General features: G+C 43.1%; 2 protein-coding genes across 2 annotated transcripts in view; both read left to right on the forward strand.

Annotated features, from left to right (window-relative positions):
- Window positions 1-6705, forward strand: part of LOC100338125 (mas-related G-protein coupled receptor member X1-like) — a 32758-nt gene extending 26053 nt beyond the window's left edge. The window contains exons 2-3 of the mRNA XM_070060033.1: window positions 2271-2458; window positions 5745-6705. Of these exons, the coding sequence (XP_069916134.1) occupies window positions 2271-2458; window positions 5745-6705 (1149 nt within the window). The remainder of the gene's footprint in view (window positions 1-2270; window positions 2459-5744) is intronic.
- Window positions 6706-24162: 17457 nt separating this feature from the next.
- LOC138845958 (mas-related G-protein coupled receptor member X2-like) lies at window positions 24163-25056 on the forward strand. Its single transcript, XM_070060039.1, has one exon. The coding sequence runs from the start codon at window positions 24163-24165 to the stop codon at window positions 25054-25056; it is 894 nt and encodes a 297-aa protein (XP_069916140.1).
- The last annotated feature ends 724 nt before the right edge of the window (window positions 25057-25780 follow it).

Raw genomic sequence — 25780 nt, forward strand, 5'->3', positions numbered from 1 at the left:
TTTCCACTCAGCCATTGTTACAAGATGATACATATTTGTTATAATTCTACTACATTGTATCACACTTGTAGAGTCTCATAATTCCTTCATGTTAAAATATTTTTTCATTTGAAAAGAATACAATTGGGCTACTCCTTTAAAACTTACACTCACCCAACCCACTTTCCAAAACATAAACACTGTTATGCTATCCATCTCTATAAATTTTTAATTTCTAAATATATTTTTAAAGGTTTATTTTGTTATATGAAAAACAGGGCTACAGCGTGAGGTAGAGACTGAGAGAGAGGTCTTCCACCCGCTGGTTCACTCCCCAGATGGCTGCAATGGTTGCAGAAGAGACCAACCAAAGGCAGGAGCCAGGAGCCTCTCCCAGATCTCCTTCATGGGTGCAGGGGCCCAAGGATGTGGGCCATCCTCCACCGCTTTCCCAGGCCACAGAAGAGAGCTGGATTGGAAGAGGAGCAGCCAGGACTAGAACCGCCACCCATATGGGATGCCGGTGCTTCAGGCCAGGGCTTTAACCCGCTGCACCATAGCGCTGGCCCCTCTAAATATGTTACATAAATACAATCACACATGGTTTAAATTTTTCATTTTTCTTCTTCACTCAGCATCGTGCCCTCAAGATCCATCCAAGTTGTAGCATGCATGAGCAGTTTTTTGTTGGTTGTTTTAATTGAAGAGTAGTATTCCATTATATGGAAGTATTAAGCTTTGTCTCACTAATCACAGTAAAGGATGCTTGGTTGGTTTCCAGCATGGCCATTTTAAATAAAGCTATTATAAAACTTTGTGTACGTAGGTTTAGATGAAAATCATTTTCCACCACTTGGGATCTATGCCAGGGGTGAATTTCTTGGGTGATATTAATAAATAGATATTGAATTTTTCCAGAAAATACAAAAGGATTTCCAAAGTAGCTGTAGCATTTCACTTTCCAATCAGCAACAGAAGACTCAGTTTCTCTAAATGCCTACCAATAACTGAAGCTATGTTTTTTTTATTTTAGCCACTTTAAGAAATGTACTGTGGCATAATTGTTGATTTCCTATGAAATCTCTCTTCTTGCTTGTATATGAGACCTTTGGCCTGTGCCTTTGTGTTTGTGTTTTAATCTCATTTTTTGTACAGATATTGGCATAAATAAGTTCAAGTTTATGAAGTAATGGAAGGAGGAAGCAGCCTATGTTATATGTGATAAACTATGGGGCTGGTGCTGTGGCTCACTTGGTTAATCCTCCACCTGTGGCAGTAGCATCCCATGTGGGTGCCAGGTTCTAGTCCCGGTTGCTCCTCTTCCAGTCCAGCTCTCTGCTGTGGCCCGGGAAAGCAGTGGAGGATGGCCCAGGTGCCTGGGCCCCTGCACCCACATGGAAGACCAGGAGGAAGTACCTGGCTCCTGGCATCGGATCAGTGCAGCACCGGCCGTAGCAGCCATTTGGGGATGAACCAATAAAAGGAAGACCTTTCTCTATGTCTCTCGCTCACACTGTCTAACTCTACCTGTCAAATAAACAAAAAAAAATTTTAATGTGATAAACTCTTTACATTTCTATGCAGGTAGTAAAAGAAATGTGAATGCAATATGACAAAATGTGGCTTCTGGAGAGGGGGATTCAGGGAGAATTTCAACCTGGATATACTCTCTGTCATTTGCAATGAGAGTGTACACACAAATACATTACCACACTGTAATGAAGATTGCACACCAAAAACCAAAGGAGTCAGTCCATGGCAAGCCTTGAATGTCTTATTACTTAAGCCCCAAATTGCAAGCAACGTTCACATTGCTTGGAATTGCTACTTGGGCTTATAGTTGACAATTAAGTCACAGAACAGCAATTATACCCTGTAAGCAGGGCCAAATGGGATGGGATAGGACAGGAAAGAGAGGAGGGAAACAGAGAGGCCCTTACTTGAGAGTTAATGGGGCAGATGCTGAGAAACATCTTGGTGAAGGTTGTGATGCAAAGGGATCTGGTCTCTGATTTGCTCTCAGTCCCTGTACAGGGAATCAAAAAGCTCTCTAGAATCCTTATAAGCCTCACTGGGTCACCAGCCTTCAGGCCAGCTCCTCATGATTTAAAGGACAAACAAGGGTCCTGGCATCATCAAAAGAACTCTTCACCTGCAGAGAGAAGGATGGAAGAAAGGTAAGCATACTTAACAAGAAATGTCTGATTTCCAGTTACAGTTTTTGCTAAAATGTCATAGTCTAGGTTTCTACCTGTAAGCATTAAATTCAGGGGTCATGGATGTTCCTTCAGGAAAAGGAGAATGACAACACCTTCTCTCTGAAAGCTGGATTCCAGCACTCCAATGTGAGAGTTCCAAAGGGAGTCATGGAAAACTTTCTCCCTTTTGATCCATCTCTACACATTCTCCCCTTAACTCAAACCATTCACACCTGCTGTCTTGGAGAGAAGGCTGCCTCTACCATGTATTTCATAAGAAGGTAACATGCAGGCCGGCGCTGCGGCTCACTAGGCTAATCCTCTGCCTAGCGGCGCCGGCACACCAGGTTCTAGTCCCGGTCGGGGCGCCGGATTCTGTCCCGGTTGCCCCTCTTCCAGGCCAGCCCTCTGCTGTGGCCAGGGAGTGCAGTGGAGGATGGCCCAGGTGCTTGGGCCCTGCACCCCATGGGAGACCAGGAAAAGCACCTGGCTCTTGGCTCCTGCCATCGGATGAGCGCGGTGCGCCTCCCGCAGTGCGCCGCCCGCAGCACGCTGGCCGCGGCGGCCATTGGAGGGTGAACCAACGGCAAAGGAAGACCTTTCTCTCTGTCTCTCTCTCTCACTGTCCACTCTGCCTGTCAAAAAAAAAAAAAAAAAAAAAAGAAGGTAACATGCAAACATTGAATCAGAGTTGAGCAGTTGTCACTCAGGCTTCATTGTTGTACTTGATTTTCACTGTTATTCTACTTTATACATCTGGCAAGGTTCCAGGGGGTAGTAACACATTATCCAAACTGGGATAACTGAGAGCATGTCAAATGGTGACCATTTACAAAGAGGGGCTAGGTTAAGCTGCAGTGACAAACTTCAGTCACGCATACTAAATCTAACAATAGGAAGCATGATTTTCATCCCTAGACTTAAAAGACAGGGAAGCCTCCCCGTGAGGGCAGAGAAGGATGAAGGAAAATGTTCATGGCAATGAGACTAACCCTAACATCTTCTTATGTCCTGCGGGTCCTAGGTCTTTCCCTGTCTGAATATGGAATCATTTTTACTCTCATCTCCATCAGGGTTGTTTTTTCCTTTTTTCACATACTATGACTGTCACTTTTACTTAACCATCGGCCACATAGGTGAAAAATTGCATCAAAAATGGAAAGAAACATAAACGGAAAACCATGTTGCTTATCATTTGCAATGTACGTTTGGCTGTCCTAATGAAGGCCCAAATAATAGTGATCATTTTTTAAAGATTTATTTATTTAAGTCATAGAAACAGAGAGAGAGGAATAAACAGTGAAAGAGAGAGAGATTTATCATCTACTACTTCACTTCCAAGATGGCCCCAGTAGCCTCTCTGGGCCAGGCCTAAGCCAGGAGCCAGGAGCTTCATCTGAGTCTCCTACATGGATAGCAGGGACTCAAGCATTTGAGCTATCTTCTGCTGCTTTTCCCAGGCCATTAGCAGAGAGTTGGATTGGAAGCCGAGCAGCTGAGCCTCAAACTGGCACCTGTATGTGATGTGGGCATCACAGGCAGCAGCTTTACTTGTTATGTCACAACACCTGCCCCAATAACAGTGACTTTAGTAAGTTTATTAGCTCTGAGTCTGAGGCTTGGAAAGACAGACACTGGAGAAGAATGGCTCTTAAAAAGAAACTAGCAGTCTCTGCAGCCCCTGGTGGTTTCTCAAACTTGCATTCACATGAGGATTTTTGTGGGAGAAACTCATAGGATAAATGGGGGGCAGGAGCAGTGGAGCACTCAGACAGGACTGCAGGAGACCTGGAGCTGGTATTAGCTTGCTCTGGATGATGTGATCTCAGGAAACTTCTTGTCATTTAAGCCTCAGGTTCTTCCTGTGTAAAGTGAGGATCAGACATGAAAATCCTTTAGGGAACCCATGAGAATAGTAGGATACAAGATGAACAAAGCAGGTAAGCCTTAGTCCTTTACCGGGCTTCAGGTGTGATGAGGAGGACACCCTAAACAGAGAGGTGCTCTGAATGGGGACAGAAGAGGTCTGGTTTCCTCCCTCTTCCTATGGGGCCAACCTAAGCTGGGCATTTGTGTCTCTAAGAGAGCCCGTGATGGATGCATTTACTCCTGGTTGCTGCTCAGACCTTCCAAGGAGGATGTTTTCTCTTCCAACTTAGGTGCCTCCTGCCCAGGGGAATCCCTCAGAACTGCGAAGTCACAGCTACCTTTGTGAAAGAGGAGAAGGATCCTGTGTTCTGCTTTCTGCTCCTGTTTAGACTTTACCAACCTCTATTGCTCCAATTTGATAGCTTTCACTGCCTCTTTTTTCTAAAGTTTGCTTTGGCTAGATTTCATTTGCATCCACATTTTAACTGCCTTCTTGAACTTAACTTGGAGATATCTCCCCTGCTTTCCAATCACTCATGCTTAATTGTCAGACACAGCTGGGGGATCAGAGGGCGAACCTTGAGACACCTCTGCTGCATTCATATCCACAGTGTCAGATATTAGAGGCAAATCAATCATCATTTTTGTGCTCCAACTCCTTTCTTTACAAAATGGGAAAAATACTGATTTTTCACCTCACAGAAGCAAACTTGAATTAAACTTGAGCCAACCTGATAATCTCTCAATCACTTGCTCTTAATCATGCAGATGCAAGCTATGCTCTTTCTACAAGGACATTTGCATGAACATCTCTCTCTCAATTCTAAGTGCTACTTTTTTCTACCTCCAATCACAGTCATCCCTCACAGAAATGCTTCCATCAGCAAAGGAAACTCTATTAAAGATATCTTGGGAGGAAAATGCAGTTGGTTCATAGGAGACACTACACACAGCACACCACTTAGCAGCCTTCCATGATTGCCCCACCTTTCACTAACTCTTTTCAGGGGCACTCACACCTGGCAGTCACCCTCTGCCTCCACTTCTTTCTGTTAGCAGTTCATCTCAGGCTCAGATCTTTCCCCTACACTGTGATTCAGTGTAGTGCTCCTCTGTATGCCTTCACTCATTGAATATGTATTGAGAAAACTTGTAGCACACGAAGCTACAAACCAAGGAGCTAAGAAGTGCTCCTGGCTTCAATGCTGACCGTCTAGTCCACAAGGCCCTGCCGTCCTCACACCTGTGCTAACAAGAGGTCGCCTCTTCTCACGGCCCTACAGCTAGGTCTACTTTATCCTCATTGCATGGACCACTCTTAGTCATGGGGGGGGGGGGGTGTATTAATCACCTCCATGTCTTTGAAATTCCTGAAACTTAAAGTGAGTTTCTGGCCCAGGCCAGGGTAATACATGGGTCCATTGCACTATCACATTGAATGAGGTTGTTCGAACCATAGAACATTTCCATGTCATTTAGATGAAATGAACTGCAAAAGAAAGACTCCAGTACGTGGAGTCAGCAGGAACATGTTGTGACTCCATGTTCAAGTAGTCCCCAACTCTTGATAAGTTATTTTTCTCTGCAAGCTTCCATTTCCACCCTCTGAAACACAGGAAAAGGAATTCTCACATAACGACACAGATCTGAGGGTCAGCAATATGGCAGCAAAGTTCAACTCTTTGTTTCTGTTCCCAGGGACACCAGTGGAGGCATTCCAAGCCTGAATCCAGCTATCCCAGCATGGGGGACAACACTCGCACCAATCGCAAGAGCAAGTCCATATGATGATGGAGCTTTTTATGCAGAGCGGGTGATCCTAAGCGCACTGATCATCACCATTGCCATTGTTGGGCTGGCAGGAAACGCGGCTGTGCTCTGGCTCCTGGGCTTCCGCGTGCGCAGAAATGCCTTCACTGTCTACGTCTTCAACCTGGCCGGGGCCGACTTCCTCCTGCTCAGCTGCATCCTCATAGATTTCCTGATTTTTGCCATCCATTCTTTCCATCTTTCCACCTTCTCCTTATATATAACAGCTTTACTATTATTCATGACATTCTTCCCCTACATCGTGGGCCTGAGCATGCTCAGTGCCATCAGCACCGAGCGCTGCCTGTCTGTCCTGTGGCCCATCTGGTACCGCTGCCACCGCCCCAGACACCTGTCAGCTGTCATGTGCACTCTGCTCTGGGCCCTGTGTCTGGTACTGAACATTTTGGTATGGAAATACTGTTTATACTGGAATAACTCTTCTGACTATTTTAAGTGTATGAAAATTGATTTCACCATGGCCTCCTGGCTGATTTTCTTACTTGTGGTTCTCTTGGGGTCCAGCCTGGCTCTGCTGCTCAAGATCCTCTGTGGCTCCCACCGGGTGACACTGACCAGGCTGTATGTGACCATCCTGCTCACAGTGCTGGTCTTCCTGCTCTGCGGCCTGCCCTACGGCTTCTTCTTCTTCCTGGTAACCTGGATTGAGCATTTTAATTATAAATCCTTCAACCGTACGTACCTGGTTATGACTCTTCTCTCCAGTGTTAACAGCTGCGCCAACCCCATCATTTACTTCTTCGTGGGCTCCTTTCGGCAGCGCCAGAGGCAGCCCCTCACAGAGGTTCTCCAGAGGGCTCTGCAGGGCAGTCCTGAGGACCAGGAATGAGGTGGTAGCCTGGGCTGCTGACGAACAGCCTCTGCTGTGGTCAGTCAGATGTGGCTTGGAGAGGTGACACCACCCTGCTGCACGTCACAGGTACAGCTCTGCTCTCAGCTTCACGTCTCTGAATCAAGTCAGTGACTCCTCACCATCTTCCAGGAGGCTTACTTAACCTGACTTTTCTTGTTCGTGTTAGAGAAAGAACACTAAAATAAAAATCTCCATCATTCTTGATATGGTCAACATATTTCTCATCTTACTCTGAGTATTTCTTGTCAAATGATGCTCTTTGCAGTTTCATTGCAATGGAAAGAATGTCTTCAAAAACCATAAACCTTTGGTCACAACTATTTTCTACATGAAGCTGTAGAAAAAGATTACTGCTTATTCATTAGTCAGGCAATGTTTCACTGAGGATCGTGTCCAGATACACAATGGGGGCACTGGCTTGTACAATACTTGGTTCTGAATTGCTAAATTCTGCTAGCTCTAATTCCTGACTTGTTTAAGTTTTTGGAAGGGAACTGTCCTTAGACAGTCTCTACCTGCATAGAAACACTCCAGGAAACTGGGGTTATGAAAAGTCATCTAGAGGCATTTATCCATGGCTTGATGGCACAGTACACTCTCCCATAGACATGGGCTGAAGGAACAATGTTGTGAGTCAGGTGACCACAGAAGGTCATGTCTCCTATGCTATGACTATAATGATGATGAGCACATACTCTTCTCACCTATTTGACAGCTTCCTGGGATTCAGAGAGGTTGATTTGATGCTCTTTCCTTAGGAAGATATTCTATGGATCAGGTGCCAAGATTTTAGTACAACAATGCTGGCACACAAAATTATTCATAGTTATTTAAATCCAATTGAAACTTGACCCCTGTTGAAAATAAAAATGGGAATAAGAGAGGGAGGAGATGTACAGTTCAGGAAATGTTCCCTCGGACTTACCCCTAAGGGTAAAGCCATAAACTTTCCATGAAACTCCAAATCCCTTTAAGTTGGCAGGTACCAATATCATCTTACTAGTTAAAGGGATCTGTTTAAGTGCTTAAGTGATCATAAAGATAGGAATAAGTGTCAAAGCAATCACATAAGCAAGAACAAGTGTCTGCTAGTAATAATAAAATTAAAAAGGAGAGAATAATACAACATTGGAAGCAGGCCACACAGTAGACAAATAGAAGGACAAAAGCCCTAAACAGGCCTCAGAATCAGCCCTTAAGGCATTCGATCTTGCTAAAAAGTCAATGAGAGTTTCTCAGGCATGGAAAGCCAAGACACTTTGGCAAAAAATGATCTACATGAAGGATCTCTGTGATTGAGATCCCAGTAGAAAGGAGGGGCCATCAAAGAAGGAGTTACCATTCTCTGAAGGGAGGAGAGAACTTCCACTTGACCATGGCCCTGTCTAACTGATTTTGGGGTTTGTGGACTCAAGAGGCTTCCATAGCGTTGGCAGCTCCTGATAAGAGCCTCAGGTGATCACTGACATCATAAATAAGAGTGTCAATTGTTTCATCAACAACAGGAGTCACTGTGCAATTGCTCCCCATGTAGGACCTCTGTTGTTAATGAGTTGTATTATGAGAATTAACAGTAAAACTAGTCTTCAAACAGTACATTATACTTTGTGTGTCTGTGTGGGTGCAAACTATTGAAATCTTAACTTAGTATAGAATTGATCTTCTTTATATAAAGAAAATTAAAAATGAATCTTTTTTTTGACAGGCAGAGTGGATAGTGAGAGAGACAGAGAGAAAGGTCTTCCTTTTGCCGTTGGTTCACCCTCCAATGGCCGCCACGGCTGGCGGGCTGCGGCCGGCGCACCACACTGATCTGAAGGCAGGAGCCAGGTGCTTCTCCTGGTCACCCGTGGGGTGCAGGGCCCAAGCACTTGGGCCATCCTCCTCTGCCTTCCCTGGCCACAGCAGAGAGCTGGCCTGGAAGAGGGGCAACCAGGAAAGAATCCGGCACCCCGACTGGGACTAGAACCTGGTGTGCCGGCGCCACTAGGTGGAGGATTAGCCTATTGAGCCGTGGCGGCGGCCATTGGAGGGTGAACCAACGGCAAAGGAAGACCTTTCTCTCTGTCTCTCTCTCTCACTGTCCACTCTGCCTGTCAAAAAATAAAATAAAAAAAAATTTAAAAAAAAAGAAAGAGGGAGTAGAAGGTTACACGGGATGGGGTTGGGACAGCGGGTATGGGGAGGAAGAACAGCTATAATCCAAAAGCTGTACCTATGAAATTTATATTTATTAAATAAAAGCTTTCTAAAAAATTATGGTTATAAATAAATGTGAAATTTGGCTCTTGTGCATCAGAAACTGAGTATACACTGGAAGAAGATGTCTGCTTATACTCATCTACTCTGTTAGTGCAATTGATCTGGATCCTTCCAATTTGCAAACAGAGAGGTGGGAAGCAGAGAGAGAGGAAATATCATTAAGAAAAGTCTGTGTGGTAGTGAGTAGATCAGGAAAGGTTTACTGAACTATTTGGGATTTGAACCACTGACTCCACAATTTACCAAGCTAGTACCCCACGTGGATTTATCTAGCCATGCTACCATTCTGAGGTAGTCAAGGAAAGATAAATAGGCTCTCAATAGATAGAAAAGAGAGGAGAGCCAAGTCCTAGTTTTATTGTTAATCAAAACATAGAAGCAGTCAAGGAAGGGTGATTAGTCTATAAATCAGTGTTGATCTTATGCTACCCCAATAATTAGCAGTGATTGAAAATCCCTCTTGGCCGGCACTGCTGCTCACTTGGCTGATCCTCTGCCTGCAGTGCCGGCACCCCAGGTTCTAGTCCCAGTTGGGGCGCCGGATTCTGTCCCCGTTGCTCCTCTTCCAGTCCAGCTCTCTGCTGTGGCCCGGGAGGGCAGTGGAGGATGGCCCAAGAGCTTGCGCCCTGTAGCCGCATGGGAGACCAGGAGGAAGCACCTGGCTCCTGGCTTTGGATAGGCACAGCGCACCAGCCGCAGCACACTGGCCATAGCAGCCATTTGGTGGGTGAACCAACGGAAAAGGAAGACCTTTCTCTGTATCTCTCTTCTGTCTAACTCTGCCTGTCAAAAAAAATCCCTCTTAAGAAGAATCATAACTCTGGTGTGCTGGGAGCAATGAGCTGTATCTGTCATGGTCTCAAAGTAGAAAGTAGGAGACGTCACTGTGACTCAGTACATTAAGCCACAACCAGCAGGACCAGTATCACATATGGTCACTAGTTCAAGTCCCATGTGTTCCACATCCAATCCAGTTCCTTGCTAATGCACCTGGGAAAAAGTAGTGAATAACAACTCAAACGCTTGGGCCCCTGCACCCATGTAGGAGACCTGGATGAAACTCTGGGTTCCTGGCTTCTGTCTGACTCAACTCCAGTCATTGCAGCCATTTGGGGAGTGAACAAGCAGATGGAAGAGTCTCTCTCTCTCTCTCTCTATCTTTCTCTCTCCCTCTGTAATGCTGACTTTCAAAAAAACAACTCTTTTTTTAAAACAAAAATGTAGTGAGTATTGGTATTAATTTTACAAAATTAGTTGGAGTCACTTCTACCATGCTGTCAAGTTGGAGAGGGCTGACCAGGTCACCTCAGCAGACAAGCCTAATAGGCAACATCCTGCTGTTGTGACCCTCATTCCAGGGTATGTCCAACCCTAGAGTGAGAAAGGACATAAGGAAACAACAAATATAAACAGGCAGTGTAAAGACTGGGAGTAAAGAGTGAAACAGGAAATTATACGCCTCTTTTCTGTCACAGTCTTTTTGCTGAATAGGCCCATTTCAGGAATACAGATTCCATGGGACTCCAAATCCCTTTGGAGTTCATCTTTAAACTAAATTCAGCATTTTATTCCTCACAAAATGATTCACCTCTAAACTTTTTATAGGCTAGATATGGACATTGTTTAAGATTATGCAAGCAGTTAATAGACACCTGGCATCTTGCATTTCTTTTGAAATGTGATATCACTAGAATGTTGATATTTAGATCAAAACTCCTATTTAATAACATCCTGCTACACATGTTAGAGAATAATACACAAAAACTTTAGAAGTTCCACACAGACCAGTGAGAGAAAAGATTCTAGTTTGGGCCTTTACTGGTTATCAGTAAAATTTCATTGATTCATTCTTAAAGAACAGTGGGAAGCACATAATGCCCTGCTAATAGTACTGCTTACCATGTTACCCTCAGGACTATATGCCTGGTTTACAGACTTCTCTCCAGCACAACCCTTGTACTCATTCTCAATGACTTCAATATTTGTGGACATGTTCCATCTGAAAACATGATCTTCCAACTGTGTTTCAGACTTTTGTTCTGAATTAATCAAGGGCTAGCAAGCAATTCCAAAACCAGTTCAAAGAGTTCCTGTATACTCGACAGGCTACCGCAATGCTGACAAGTTACATACATGCAGCATATTACTAAAACATGAATAAGTAGTGGTAGGGGCAATTAACCTAGTGATTAAGATGCTTGCTTCCTCTGAATGGAGGAGAGAACTTCCACTTTGACTACGACCTTGTCTAAATATGATCAGAGTCAGTGAACTCAAAAGGCTTCCATAGCCTTGGCAACTCATGACAAGAGCCTAGGGTGATTACTGATGCCATAAACAAGAGTGTCAATTTGTTAAGTCAACAACAGGAGTCACTGTGCACTTACTCCCCATGTAGGATCTCTGTCCTTAATGTGTTGTCCAATGTGAAGTAATGCTATAACTAGTACTGAAACAGTATTTTGCACTTTATGTTCTGTGTGGGTGCAAACTGTTGAAATCTTTACTTAATATATGCTAAACTGATCTTCTGTATATAAAGAGAATTGAAAATGAATCTTGATGTATACTAAGTTGATCTTCTGTATATTAAGATAATCGAAAATGAATCTTGATGTGAATGGAAGGGGAGAGGGAGTGGGAAAGGGGAGGGTAGTGGGTGGGAGGGACGGTATGTGGGGGAAGCCATTGTAATCCATAAATCGTACTTTGGAAATTTATATTCATTAAATAAAAGTTAAAAAAAATGAATCTTGATGTGAATGGAAGGGGAGAGGGAGCAGGAAAGGGGAGGGTTGCGGGTGGGAGGGAAGTTTTGGGGGCGGGGAGACATTGTAATCCATAAGCTGTACTTTGGAAATTTATATTCATTAAATAAAAGTTTAAAAAAAAAAAGATGCTTGCTTCCCATGCTGGAGTATGTGGGTAGGATTCCTGATTCCAGTCTGCTACTAGATACCCTGAGAAGCAATGATAATGGTTCACTAGTTGGTTCCTGCCACATGTGTGGGAGGCCTGGGTTGCAATGTTGGATTCCAGCTTTGACCTGGAACCATCCCTATTCATTTTGGGTATTTGGAGAGTGAATCAGTTAATATCTCTCTGTGTATCTATCAATCTATCTGTGTATCTCAAATATTTAAATAGAAATTTTTGAAAAATGATAAATGAGATTGGTACAAGATAATTATCTATATTGCAGTTCATATTCAGATTTCACCCACGTGTACACACATTAAATTTAGGGGGAGAAGAGGATCTCCTCTAATGAGATTCTTTTGTCGCACATATGGATTCATGTAATTTCCACCCACGTATAAAAAAAGGATTTCTTTAAAACAAATGTACTCCTGGGAAATGTTTTTATACTCACACACAACCCAACTTCCTTCCTAAACCCCTGAAAATCTGTGTTTAATTTTTGTAATTGATTCATTTCAAAATATATATAAATAAAATCATACACTGCGTAATTTGTCAAATTTGACGTTTTGCTTGACATACTGTCTGCAAAAGCAATCCAAACAGTTGCAGGCATCAATAATTTACTTCTGTTTCTTTAATTACAGTACAAATTCCGTTTCACAAATTTCACAATTCACGTGTACAAGAACATTTAGTTTGTTTCCATTTTGGCTCCCAGGAATGGATATAAACTTTTCTGTACACATTTCTAAGTGAACAATTTTTAATTCTCTAGAGTAAATTTTAGGATTGAGTTGTATCATGAGTATATGGTTTGCCTGTTTAAAGAAATCCAAGAGTTTTCCAGAGTGATTGTACCATTTTCCTTTTCCACCAGAAATGTATGAATCACCCAGTTTCTCCAAATTCTTGCCAACATTAGACCTAGCCGACCACTGGTGGAAAATGTTACCCCATGGTAACAATGAGATGGGAAGCAGGCCATGTGCTCTAGCTTCATGGATTTAGGTTGGCGTCCTGCTCCCCACTAGCACTCCAGCCCACACTTAAAGTCCATTGATTCACAAGGTTCTCCCTTATACAATATCATCAGTGATGTTGCTGCAACAGTTTCCTCTTTTTTTCTCATTAAAAAATGGCAAATCTTCATGCTGTTCATTCTGATACTAGTGGGAGCAGAACAGAGGAGCACTGCCCAACTTTTCACTTCACTGCTGGGTATGGTGCACTGCATGAGTGGGGGGTGGGAAATACGCAGGCCAGCTTCCCAGAACCATTTTGGCAGTAGCTCAGACCCCAGGTAATTCCCCAGGATGAAGTAAAAGGAGTGGGTGACTGGAATTCCCTCTCAGCCAAAACTGCAAGCAGCAGGATGAGCAGCAATTTCATCCAACATTATCCCGGTAGGATGGCAGCTCACAGCTGGTAGCTGACGGCACCACATGGCTGGCTACAGTGGTGTCCCTGTCCTCTCTCCTCCTGTCCCATGGAGTTGCAGATTATAAAATCAGACCACAAAAATCAATAGCCTTTGAATACATATGCCATGCCACAACTAAGAAAGAACTTTTGTGATCAATCCCATTCACAATAGCTATAAAGAATTTAAGCAGATGGGAATGATTTTAAACAAAGAGGTGAAAGAATTCCACAGTGAAAATTATAAAACATTAAAAAAAAGAATTAGAAAGGCCATCGCTGTGGCGTAGGGGGTAGAGCCACGGCCTGCAGTGCAGCATCCCATTTGGCACCAGTTCAAGTCCCTGCTGCTCCACTTGCGATCCAGCTCTCTGCCATGGCCTGGGAAAGCAGTGAAAGATGGTCCAAGTGCTTGGGCCCATGCACCTGTATCATGGAAGCTTCCAGCTCCTGGCTTTGGATTGGCACAGCTCTGGCTTTTGTAGCCTTCTGGGGATCGAACCAGCAGATGAAAGATCGATCTCTCTCTCTCTCTCTCTCTCTCTGCCTCTTCTTCTCTCTATTTAACTCTGACTTTCAATTAAATTAAAAAATCTTTAAAAAAGAAAGAATTAGAAGACACAAAAACATAGAAATCTTCCATGTTCATGGGTTGTAAGAATTAATATCATCAAAACATCCATACTACCTAAAGCAATTTACAAATTCATTGCAATACCAATCGAAATACTAATAACATTCTTCTCAGATTAAAAAATGATGTTAAAATTCACATGGAAACACAAAAGACCCAGAATAGCTAAAACAATTTTAAACAGCAAAAACAAAGCCTATGTAATGAGTAAGGAAATGTGGCTATAATAAACTTATATGCACCTAATTACAGGGCATCTTGATATTTAAAAGAAATATTAAGGGGCTGGCACTGTGACATAGCGGATTAAGCTGCCACTTTCAGTGCTGGTATCCCATATGGGTGCCAGTTCGAGACCTGGCTGCTCCACTTCAATCCATCTCTCTGCTAAGGCCTAGGAAAGCAATGGAAGACGGTTCAAGCCCTTGGGCCCCTGCACCGCATTGGAGACCCAGAAGAAGCTCCTGGCTCCTGGCTTTAGATCAGCACAGCTCCAGCCATTACAGCCAACTGGGGAGTAAACCAGTGGATGGAAATAAATCAAGTCTCTGCAAATTCAAAAAAAATTTGATATCATAGCATGCATCTTCTCCGACCACAATGGAATGAAGCTGGAAGTCAACAACTCAAGGATCTCTAGCACATATGCAAACACATGGAGACTGAATAATATGCTCCTCGGTGAATTTATTCATTGAAGAAATCAAAAGAGAATTTAAAAATTTCTGAAAACAAATGAAGGCAACAATACAACATATCAAAACTATGGGATTCAGCAAAAGCAGTGTGAAGAGGGAAGTTTATAGCAATCAGTGTCTATATCAAGAAATTGCAAAGGTACCAAATAAAGGGGCTATCAATCCATCTCAAGGATCTAGAAAAGCAACAACAAACCAAACCCAAAAAATGCAAAAGACCTGCAAAATGAAGAGCTGGCTTTTTGAAACAATAAACAAAATAGACACACTATTGACACAACTATCCAAAAAAAGAATGAGAGACCTGGAATAAGTTCCTGGCTCCTGGCTTCGGATTGACAAAGCTTTTGCCATTGTGGCCTATTGGGGAGTGAACCAGCAGATGGAAGTCTCCCTCTCTCTCTTTCTCTCTCTCCTTCTCCCCCTCTCCTCTCTCTCTGTAATTTTGACTTTCAAATAAATAAATAAATCTTTAAAAAAATAAAAAGAAATCAAAGGGATGCAAATTGGAAAGGAGAAAGTCAAACTATCTCTATTTTCAGATGACATGATTTTACATACAGGGGATTCAAAAGACTCCACTAAGAGACTATTGTAACATACAGAAAAGCTTGGTAGAGTGGCAGGATATAAAATCAACACACAAAAAATCTATAGTGTTGTATACACGGACAATAACATGGTTAAAAATGAAATTTTAAGATCAATTCCATGCACAATAGAAACAAAAGAATCAAATAGCTTGGAATAAATTTAACCAAAGACATCTACAATGAGAATTATACACATTAAAGAAAGAAATAGAAGAAGATATTAAAAAATGGAAAAATATCCCATGTTCATGGAATGGAAGAATCAATATCATCAAAATGTCCAAACTACTGAAAGCAATTTACAGATTCAATGAAATACCAATACCAATCACCATATGAAGGACATTCTTCTCAGATATATGAAAAATGATGTTGGGGACCAGTGCTATGGCATAGCGGGTTAACGCCTTGGCCTGAAGTGTCAGTATCACATATGGGTGCTAGTTCGAGACCCAGCTGCTCCACTTTCTATCCAGCTCTCTGCTATGGCCTGGGAAAGCAGTAGAAGATGGCTCAAGTCCTTGGGCACCTGCATCCATTTGGGAGACCCAGAAGAAGCTCCTGGCTCCTGGCTTCTGATTGGCACAGCTCCAGCCATTGTGGCCAATTGGGGAGTGAACCATTGGATGGAAAACCTCTCTCTCTCTCTTGCTTTCTCTCTCTGCCTCTCTCCTCTCTCTGTGTAACTCTGACTTTCAAGTAAATAAATAAATCTTAAAAAAAGGAGATATGGAAGAAACTCCTGGCTCCTGGATTCAGACTGGCTCAGCCCTGGCTATTGTGACCATTCAGGAGTAACCAGTGGATGGAAGATCTCTCTGTCTCTGTTTCTCTCTGTAATCTGCTTTTCAAATAAATAAATAAATCTTTAAGAAAATGATACTGAAATTCATTTGGAAACACAGTGTATCTAAATCAATCTTATATGAAGAAAAAGCTGAAGGCATCAAAATATCAGATTTCAAGATTTCCTACATGGCAGTTATAATCAAAACAACAGAGTACTGATACAAACAAATGGACAGACCAATGGAACAGAATACAAATGCCAGAATCAATCCACACCTCTACAACCAACTTATCATTGACAAAGTTTCTAAAACCAATACCAGGAACAAAAACAATCTCTTCAATAAAAGATGCTTGGAAAACTTGATCTCTTCATATAAATATGATCAAGTGCCTGGTAATAATAATAGATATAATTAAAAAGGAGAGAATTTCCAGCCTGGGAAGCAGTCTACACAACAGACTCATAGAATAACATCGTTTTAAGTAATACTCTGACCTCAGAATCAGCCCTTAAGTCTTCCTAGTCTGGCTGAAAACACATAAGAGAATTTCAGGCATGGAAAGCCAAGACACTATGGCAAAAAATGTTCTACATGAATGATCTCTGGGAATGAGACCCCAGTGGAAAGAAGTAGCCATCAAAGAAGGATGAACTTTTCTCTAAAGGAAGGAGAGAACTTCCACATGGCTTATGGCCTCATCCAAATACTTACAGAGTTTGTGAACTCAAAAGGCAGCACATTTCAAGAGACTTGGGTGGTCACTGACATCATACATAAGAGTGTTAATTGTTAAATTAACAACAAAAGTCACAGTACACTAACTCCCCATTCAGGACTTCTAAACTCAATGAGTTGCTTTGAGCATTAACTGTAAAACCAGTTCTCAAATGGTTTGTGTTGTGTGTGTGTGTGTGTGTGCAAATTGTTGAATTCTTTACTTAGTATAGAGCTGGTCTCTGTGCAGAAAGTTAATTGAAAATGAATCTTAATGGAGAATGGGACTGGGAAGGGGAAAGGGAGGAAGGGGAGGGGTGGGAGTGTGGGTAGGGGGCTGATATGGTGGGAAGAATAATTATATTCTTAAAATTGTACTCATGAAATTTGCATTCCTTAAAAATAAATTTAAACAAAAGAAAAACTGGATCTCCACATGTAGGAGTAGAAACAAATCCCTTACTTTACACCTTACACAAAAATCTATTCAAAATGGATTAAATATCTATATCTACAACTGAACATCATTAAACTACTAGAGAACATTGGGGAAACCCTGCAAAACATTGGAACAGGCAAAAAGTTCTTGGAAAAGACCCCAGAGACACAGGCAGTCAAAGCCAAAACTGACAAATGGGATCACAACAAATTGAGAAGCTTCTGCACTGCAAAATAAACACTCAGCAAAGTGAAGAAGCAACCACTAAACTGGGAGAAATTATCTGCAAACTGTGCTACTGATAAAGGATCAATACCAGAATACACACCTCATGGTGGTTTTCATTTGCATTTTCCTGAAGGCTAGTGATTCTGAGCATTTTTCATGTGTCTGTTGGCCATTTCGATTTCCTCTTTTGAAAAATGTTTGTTTAAGTACTTGGCCCATTTTGTAACTGGGTTATTTATTTTGTTGTTGTTGAGTTTCTTGATCTCTTTATATATTCTGGCTATTGATCCTTTATCAGTGGCATACTTGCAAATAATTTATCCCATTCTGTCAGTTGCTTCTACACTTTGCTGAGTGTTTCTTTGGCAGTGCTGAAGCTCCTCAATTTGTTGTAATCCTATTTGTCGATTTGGGTTTTGATTATCATACCTCTGGCATCTTTTCCAAGAAGTCTTTGCCTATGCCAAAGTCTTGCAGGGTTTCCCCAATTTTCTCTAATAGTTTGATGATATCCAGTTGTACATTTAGGTCTTTAGTCCATTTGGAATGGACTTTGTGTAAGGTGTAAAGTAGGGGTCTTGCTGCATATTTCTGCATGTGGAGATCCAGTTTCCCCAGCACCATTTGTTGAACAGTTTGTCCTTGCTCCAGGGATTGCTTTTAGCTCCTTTGTCAAAGATAAGTTGGTTGTGAATGCGTGCATTGACTTCTGCCATTTCTATTCTGTTCCTTTGGAATATGCATCTGTTTTGTATCAGTAACATGCTAGTTTGATTATAACTGCCCCGTACTATGTAATGAAATCTGGTATTGTGATGCTTCTGGCTTTGTTTTTGCTGTATAAGACTGCTTTTGCTATTAGGGGTTTCATATTTAGGAAACTGATTTCTTAAGCACAATTACCTACATCAATTAGATTTTATCACTTTTCCACTCAGCCATTGTTACAAGATGATACATATTTGTTATAATTCTACTACATTGTATCACATTTGTAGAGTCTCATAATTCCTTCATGTTAAAATATTTTTTCATTTGAAAAGAATACAATTGGGCTACTCCTTTAAAACTTACACTCACCCCAACCCACTTTCCAAAACATAAACACTGTTATGCTATCCATCTCTATAAATTTTTAATTTCTAAATATATTTTTTAAAGATTTATTTTATTTATTTGAAAAACAGGGCTACAGAGTGAGGTAGAGACTGAGAGAGAGGTCTTCTACCCGCTGGTTCACTCCCCAGATGGCTGCAATGGTTGCAGAAGAGCTTAACCAAAGGCAGGAGCCAGGAGCCTCTCCCAGATCTCCTACATGGGTGCAGGGACCCAAGGACGTGGGCCATCCTCCACCGCTTTCCCAGGCCACAGAAGAGAGCTGGATTGGAAGAGGAGCAGCCAGGACTAGAACCGCCACCCATATGGGATGCCGGTGCTTCAGGCCAGGGCTTTAACCCGCTGCACCATAGCGCTGGCCCCTCTAAATATGTTACATAAATACAATCACACATGGTTTAAATTTTTCATTTTTCTTCTTCACTCAGCATCTTGCCCTCAAGATCCATCCAAGTTGTAGCATGCATGAGCAGTTTTTTGTTGGCTGTTTTAATTGAAGAGTAGTATTCCATTATATGGAAGTATTAAGCTTTGTCTCACTAATCACAGTAAAGGATGCTTGGTTGGTTTCCAGCATGGCCATTTTAAATAAAGCTATTATAAAACTTTGTGTACGTAGGTTTAGATGAAAATCATTTTCCACCACTTGGGATCTATGCCAGGGGTGAATTTCTTGGGTGATATTAATAAATAGATATTGAACTTTTCCAGAAAATACAAAAGGATTTCCAAAGTAGCTGTAGCATTTCATTTTCCAATCAGCAACAGAAGACTCAGTTTCTCTAAATGCCTACCAATAACTGAAGCTATGTTTTTTTTTATTTTAGCCACTTTAAGAAATGTACTGTGGCATAATTGTTGATTTCCTATGAGATCTCTCTTCTTGCTTGTATATGAGACCTTTGGCCTGTGTCTTTGTGTTTGTGTTTTAATCTCATTTTTTGTACAGATATTGGCATAAATAAGTTCAAGTTTATGAAGTAATGGAAGGAGGAAGCAGCCTATGTTATATGTGATAAACTACGGGGCTGGTGCTGTGGCTCACTTGGTTAATCCTCCACCTGTGGCAGTAGCATCCCATGTGGGTGCCAGGTTCTAGTCCTGGTTGCTCCTCTTCCAGTCCAGCTCTCTGCTGTGGCCCGGGAAAGCAGTGGAGGATGGCCCAGGTGCCTGGGCCCCTGCACCCACATGGAAGACCAGGAGGAAGTACCTGGCTCCTGGCGTCGGATCAGTGCAGCTCCGGCCGTAGCAGCCATTTGGGGATGAACCAATAAAAGGAAGACCTTTCTCTATGTCTCTCGCTCACACTGTCTAACTCTACCTGTCAAATAAACAAAAAAAAATTTTAATGTGATAAACTCTTTACATTTCTATGCAGGTAGTAAAAGAAATGTGAATGCAATATGACAAAATGTGGCTTCTGGAGAGGGGGATTCAGGGAGAATTTCAACCTGGATATACTCTCTGTCATTTGCAATGAGAGTGTACACACAAATACATTACCACACTGTAATGAAGATTGCACACCAAAAACCAAAGGAGTCAGTCCATGGCAAGCCTTGAATGTCTTATTACTTAAGCCCCAAATTGCAAGCAACGTTCACATTGCTTGGAATTGCTACTTGGGCTTATAGTTGACAATTAAGTCACAGAACAGCAATTATACCCTGTAAGCAGGGCCAAATGGGATGGGATAGGACAGGAAAGAGAGGAGGGAAACAGAGAGGCCCTTACTTGAGAGTTAATGGGGCAGATGCTGAGAAACATCTTGGTGAAGGTTGTGATGCAAAGGGATCTGGTCTCTGATTTGCTCTCAGTCCCTGTACAGGGAATCAAAAAGCTCTCTAGAATCCTTATAAGCCTCACTGGGTCACCAGCCTTCAGGCCAGCTCCTCATGATTTAAAGGACAAACAAGGGTCCTGGCATCATCAAAAGAACTCTTCACCTGCAGAGAGAAGGATGGAAGAAAGGTAAGCATACTTAACAAGAAATGTCTGATTTCCAGTTACAGTTTTTGCTAAAATGTCATAGTCTAGGTTTCTACCTGTAAGCATTAAATTCAGGGGTCATGGATGTTCCTTCAGGAAAAGGAGAATGACAACACCTTCTCTCTGAAAGCTGGATTCCAGCACTCCAATGTGAGAGTTCCAAAGGGAGTCATGGAAAACTTTCTCCCTTTTGATCCATCTCTACACATTCTCCCCTTAACTCAAACCATTCACACCTGCTGTCTTGGAGAGAAGGCTGCCTCTACCATGTATTTCATAAGAAGGTAACATGCAGGCAGGCGCTGCGGCTCACTAGGCTAATCCTCTGCCTAGCGGCGCCGGCACACCAGGTTCTAGTCCCGGTCGGGGCGCCGGATTCTGTCCCGGTTGCCCCTCTTCCAGGCCAGCCCTCTGCTGTGGCCAGGGAGTGCAGTGGAGGATGGCCCAGGTGCTTGGGCCCTGCACCCCATGGGAGACCAGGAAAAGCACCTGGCTCTTGGCTCCTGCCATCGGATGAGCGTGGTGCGCCGCCCGCAGCACGCCGCCCACAGCGCGCTGGCCGCGGCGGCCATTGGAGGGTGAACCAACGGCAAAGGAAGACCTTTCTCTCTGTCTCTCTCTCTCACTGTCCACTCTGCCTGTCAAAAAAAAAAAAAGAAGGTAACATGCAAACATTGAATCAGAGTTGAGCACTTGTCACCCAGGCTTCATTGTTGTACTTGATTTTCACTGTTATTCTACTTTATACATCTGGCAAGGTTCCAGGGGGTAGTAACACATTATCCAAACTGGGATAACTGAGAGCATGTCAAATGGTGACCATTTACAAAGAGGGGCTAGGTTAAGCTGCAGTGACAAACTTCAGTCACGCATACTAAATCTAACAATAGGAAGCATGATTTTCATCCCTAGACTTAAAAGACAGGGAAGCCTCCCCGTGAGGGCAGAGAAGGATGAAGGAAAATGTTCATGGCAATGAGACTAACCCTAACATCTTCTTATGTCCTGCGGGTCCTAGGTCTTTCCCTGTCTGAATATGAAATCATTTTTACTCTCATCTCCATCAGGGTTGTTTTTTCCTTTTTTTACATACTATGACTGTCACTTTTACTTAACCATCGGCCACATAGGTGAAAAATTGCATCAAAAATGGAAAGAAACATAAACGGAAAACCATGTTGCTTATCATTTGCAATGTACGTTTGGCTGTCCTAATGAAGGCCCAAATAATAGTGATCATTTTTTAAAGATTTATTTATTTAAGTCATAGAAACAGAGAGAGAGGAATAAACAGTGAAAGAGAGAGAGATTTATCATCTACTACTTCACTTCCAAGATGGCCCCAGTAGCCTCTCTGGGCCAGGCCTAAGCCAGGAGCCAGGAGCTTCATCTGAGTCTCCTACATGGATAGCAGGGACTCAAGCATTTGAGCCATCTTCTGCTGCTTTTCCCAGGCCATTAGCAGAGAGTTGGATTGGAAGCCAAGCAGCTGAGCCTCAAACTGGCACCTGTATGTGATGTGGGCATCACAGGCAGCAGCTTTACTTGTTATGTCACAACACCTGCCCCAATAACAGTGACTTTAATAAGTTTATTAGCTCTGAGTCTGAGGCTTGGAAAGACAGACACTGGAGAAGAATGGCTCTTAAAAAGAAACTAGCAGTCTCTGCAGCCCCTGGTGGTTTCTCAAACTTGCATTCACATGAGGATTTTTGTGGGAGAAACTCATAGGATAAGTGGGGGGGGCAGGAGCAGTGGAGCACTCAGACAGGACTGCAGGAGACCTGGAGCTGGTATTAGCTTGCTCTGGATGATGTGATCTCAGGAAACTTCTTGTCATTTAAGCCTCAGATTCTTCCTGTGTTAAGTGAGGATCAGACATGAAAATCCTTTAGGGAACCCATGAGAATAGTGGGATACAAGATGAACAAAGCAGGTAAGCCTTAGTCCTTTACAGGGCTTCAGGTGTGATGAGGAGGACACCCTAAACAGAGAGGTGCTCTGAATGGGGACAGAAGAGGTCTGGGTTCCTCTCTCTTCCTATGGGGCCAACCTAAGCTGGGCATTTGTGTCTCTAAGAGAGCCCGTGATGGATGCATTTACTCCTGGTTGCTGCTCAGACCTTCCAAGGAGGATGTTTTCTCTTCCAACTTAAGTGCCTCCTGCCCAGGGGAGTCCCTCAGAACCGCGAAGTCACAGCTGCCTTTGTGAAAGAGGAGAAGGATCCTGTGTTCTGCTTTCTGCTCCTGTTTAGACTTTACCAACCTCTATTGCTCCAATTTGATTGCTTTCACTGCCTCTTTTTTCTAAAGTTTGCTTTTGCTAGATTTCATTTGCATCCACAATTTTAATTGCCTTCTTGAACTTAACTTGGAGATATCTCCCCTGCTTTCCAACCACTCATGCTTAATTGTCAGACACAGCTGGGGGATCAGAGGGTGAACCTTGAGACACCTCTGCTGCATTCATATCCGCAGTGTCAGATATTAGAGGCAAATCAATCATCATTTTTGTGCTCCAACTCTTTTCTTTACAAAATGGGAAAAATACTGATTTTTCACCTCACAGAAGTAAACTTGAATTAAACTTGAGCCAACCTGATAATCTCTCAATCACTTGCTCTTAATCATGCAGATGCAAGCTATGCTCTTTCTACAAGGACATTTGCATGAACCTCTCTCTCTCAATTCTAAGTGCTACCTTTTTCTACCTCCAATCACAGTCACCCCTCACAGAAATGCTTCCATCAGCAAAGGAAACTCTATTAAAGATATCTTGGGAGAGAAAATGCAGTTGGTTCATAGGAGACACTACACACAGCACACCACTTAGCAGCCTTCCATGATTGCCCCACCTTTCACTAACTCTTTTCAGGGGCACTCACACCTGGCAGTCACCCTCTGCCTCCACTTCTTTCTGTTAGCAGTTCATCTCAGGCTCAGATCTTTCCCCTACACTGTGATTCAGTGTAGTGCTCCTCTGTATGCCTTCACTCATTGAATATGTATTGAGAAAACTGTGTAGCACATGAAGCTACAAACCAAGGAGATAAGAAGTGCTCCTGGCTTCAGTGCTGACCGTCCAGTCCACAGGCCCTGCCGTCCTCACACCTGTGCTAACAAGAGGTCACCTCTTCTCACGGCCTACAGCTAGGTCTACTTTATCCTCATTGCATGGACCACTCTTAGTCATGGGGGTGTATTAATCACCTCCATGTCTTTGGAATTCCTGAACCTTAAAGTGAGTTTCAGGCCCAGGCCAGGGTAATACATGGGTCCATAACTCTATCACATTGAATGAGGGCGTTTGACTCATAGAACACTTCCATGTCATTTAGACAAAATTAACTGCAGAAGAAACAGTCCAGTAGGTAGAGTCAGCAGGAACTGTGTGACTCCATGTTCAAGTAGTCCCCAGCTCTTGGTAGGGGAATTCATCTCTGCAAGCTTCCATTTCCACCCTCTGAAACACAGGAAAAGGAATTCTCACATAACGACACAGATCTGAGGATCAGCAATATGGCAGCAAAGTTCAACTCTTTGTTTCTGTTCCCAGGGACACCAGTGGAGGCATTCCAAGCCTGAATCCAGCTATCCCAGCATGGGGGACGACACTCGCACCAATGACTGGAGCAAGTCCGAATGGTGATAGAGCTTTTTATGCAGAGCAGGTGATCCTAGGCGCACTGATCATCACCATTGCCATTGTTGGGCTGGCAGGAAACGCGGCTGTGCTCTGGCTCCTGGGCTTCCACGTGCGCAGAAATGCCTTCACTGTCTACGTCCTCAACCTGGCCGGGGCCGACTTCCTCCTGCTCAGCTGCCTCCTCATAGACTTCTTGATTTTTGCCATTGAATTTTTCCATCTTTCCAACTTCTCCTACTATATAACAAATTTACTAATAATCATGACATTCTTCCCCTACATCGTGGGCCTGAGCATGCTCAGCGCCATCAGCACCGAGCGCTGCCTGTCTGTCCTGTGGCCCATCTGGTACCGCTGCCACCGCCCCAGACACCTGTCAGCTATCATGTGCACTCTGCTCTGGGCCCTGTGTCTGGTACTGAGCATTTTGGCATGGAAATACTGTTTATACTGGAGTAACTCTTCTGACTATTTTAAGTGTATGAAAATTGATTTCACCATGGCCTCCTGGCTGATTTTCTTACTTGTGGTTCTCTTGGGGTCCAGCCTGGCTCTGCTGCTCAAGATCCTCTGTGGCTCCCGCCGGGTGCCGCTGACCAGGCTGTATGTGACCATCCTGCTCACAGTGCTGGTCTTCCTGCTCTGCGGCCTGCCCTATGGCTTCTTCATGTTCCTCTTAATCAGGATTGAGAGTTTTAATGAAAAATATGGTGTCTTTACATACTTTGTTATGACTCTTCTCTCCAGTGTTAACAGCTGCACCAACCCCATCATTTACTTCTTCGTGGGCTCCTTTCGGCAGCGCCAGAGGCAGCCCCTCACAGAGGTTCTCCAGAGGGCTCTGCAGGGCAGTCCTGAGGACCAGGAATGAGGTGGCAGCCTGGGCTGCTGACGAACAGCCTCTGCTGTGGTCAGTCAGATGTGGCTTGGAGAGGTGACACCGCCTTGCTGCACGTCACAGGTACAGCTTTTCTCTCAGCTTCACGTCTCTGAATCAAGTCAGTGACTCCTCACCATCTTCCAGGAGGCTTACTTAACCTGACTTTTCTTGTTTGTGTTAGAGAAAGAACACTAAAATAAAAATCTCCATCATTCTTGATATGGTCAACATATTTCTCATCTTACTCTGAGTATTTCTTGTCAAATGATGCTCTTTGCAGTTTCATTGCAATGGAAAGAATGTCTTCAAAAACCATAAACCTTTGGTCACAACTATTTTCTACATGAAGCTGTAGAAAAAGAATACTGCTTATTCATTAGTCAGGCAATGTTTCACTGAGGATCGTGTCCAGATACACAATGGGGGCACTGGCTGGTGCAATACTTGGTTCTGAATTGCTAAGTTCTGTTAGCTCTAATTCCTGATGTGTTTGAGGTTTTTTTTTTTGGGGGGGGGGGGGTGTTGTCCTTAGAGAGAATCTGTACTTGCATAGAAACACTCCAGGAAACTGGGGTTATGAAAAGTCATCTAGAGGCATTTATCCATGGCTTGATGACACAGTACACTCTCCCATAGACATGGGCTGAAGGAACAATGTTGTGAGCTAGGTGACCACAGAAGGTCATGTCTCCTACACTATGACTATAATGAAGAT

Source organism: Oryctolagus cuniculus, chromosome 1 (assembly GCF_964237555.1).
Source record: "Oryctolagus cuniculus chromosome 1, mOryCun1.1, whole genome shotgun sequence".
Taxonomy (NCBI): domain Eukaryota; kingdom Metazoa; phylum Chordata; class Mammalia; order Lagomorpha; family Leporidae; genus Oryctolagus; species Oryctolagus cuniculus.

What these genes read in the sequence shown, in the direction of transcription:
- LOC138845958 (XM_070060039.1), top strand. Translation starts at nt 24,163, where the DNA reads ATGACTGGAGCAAGTCCGAATGGTGATAGAGCTTTTTATGCAGAGCAG.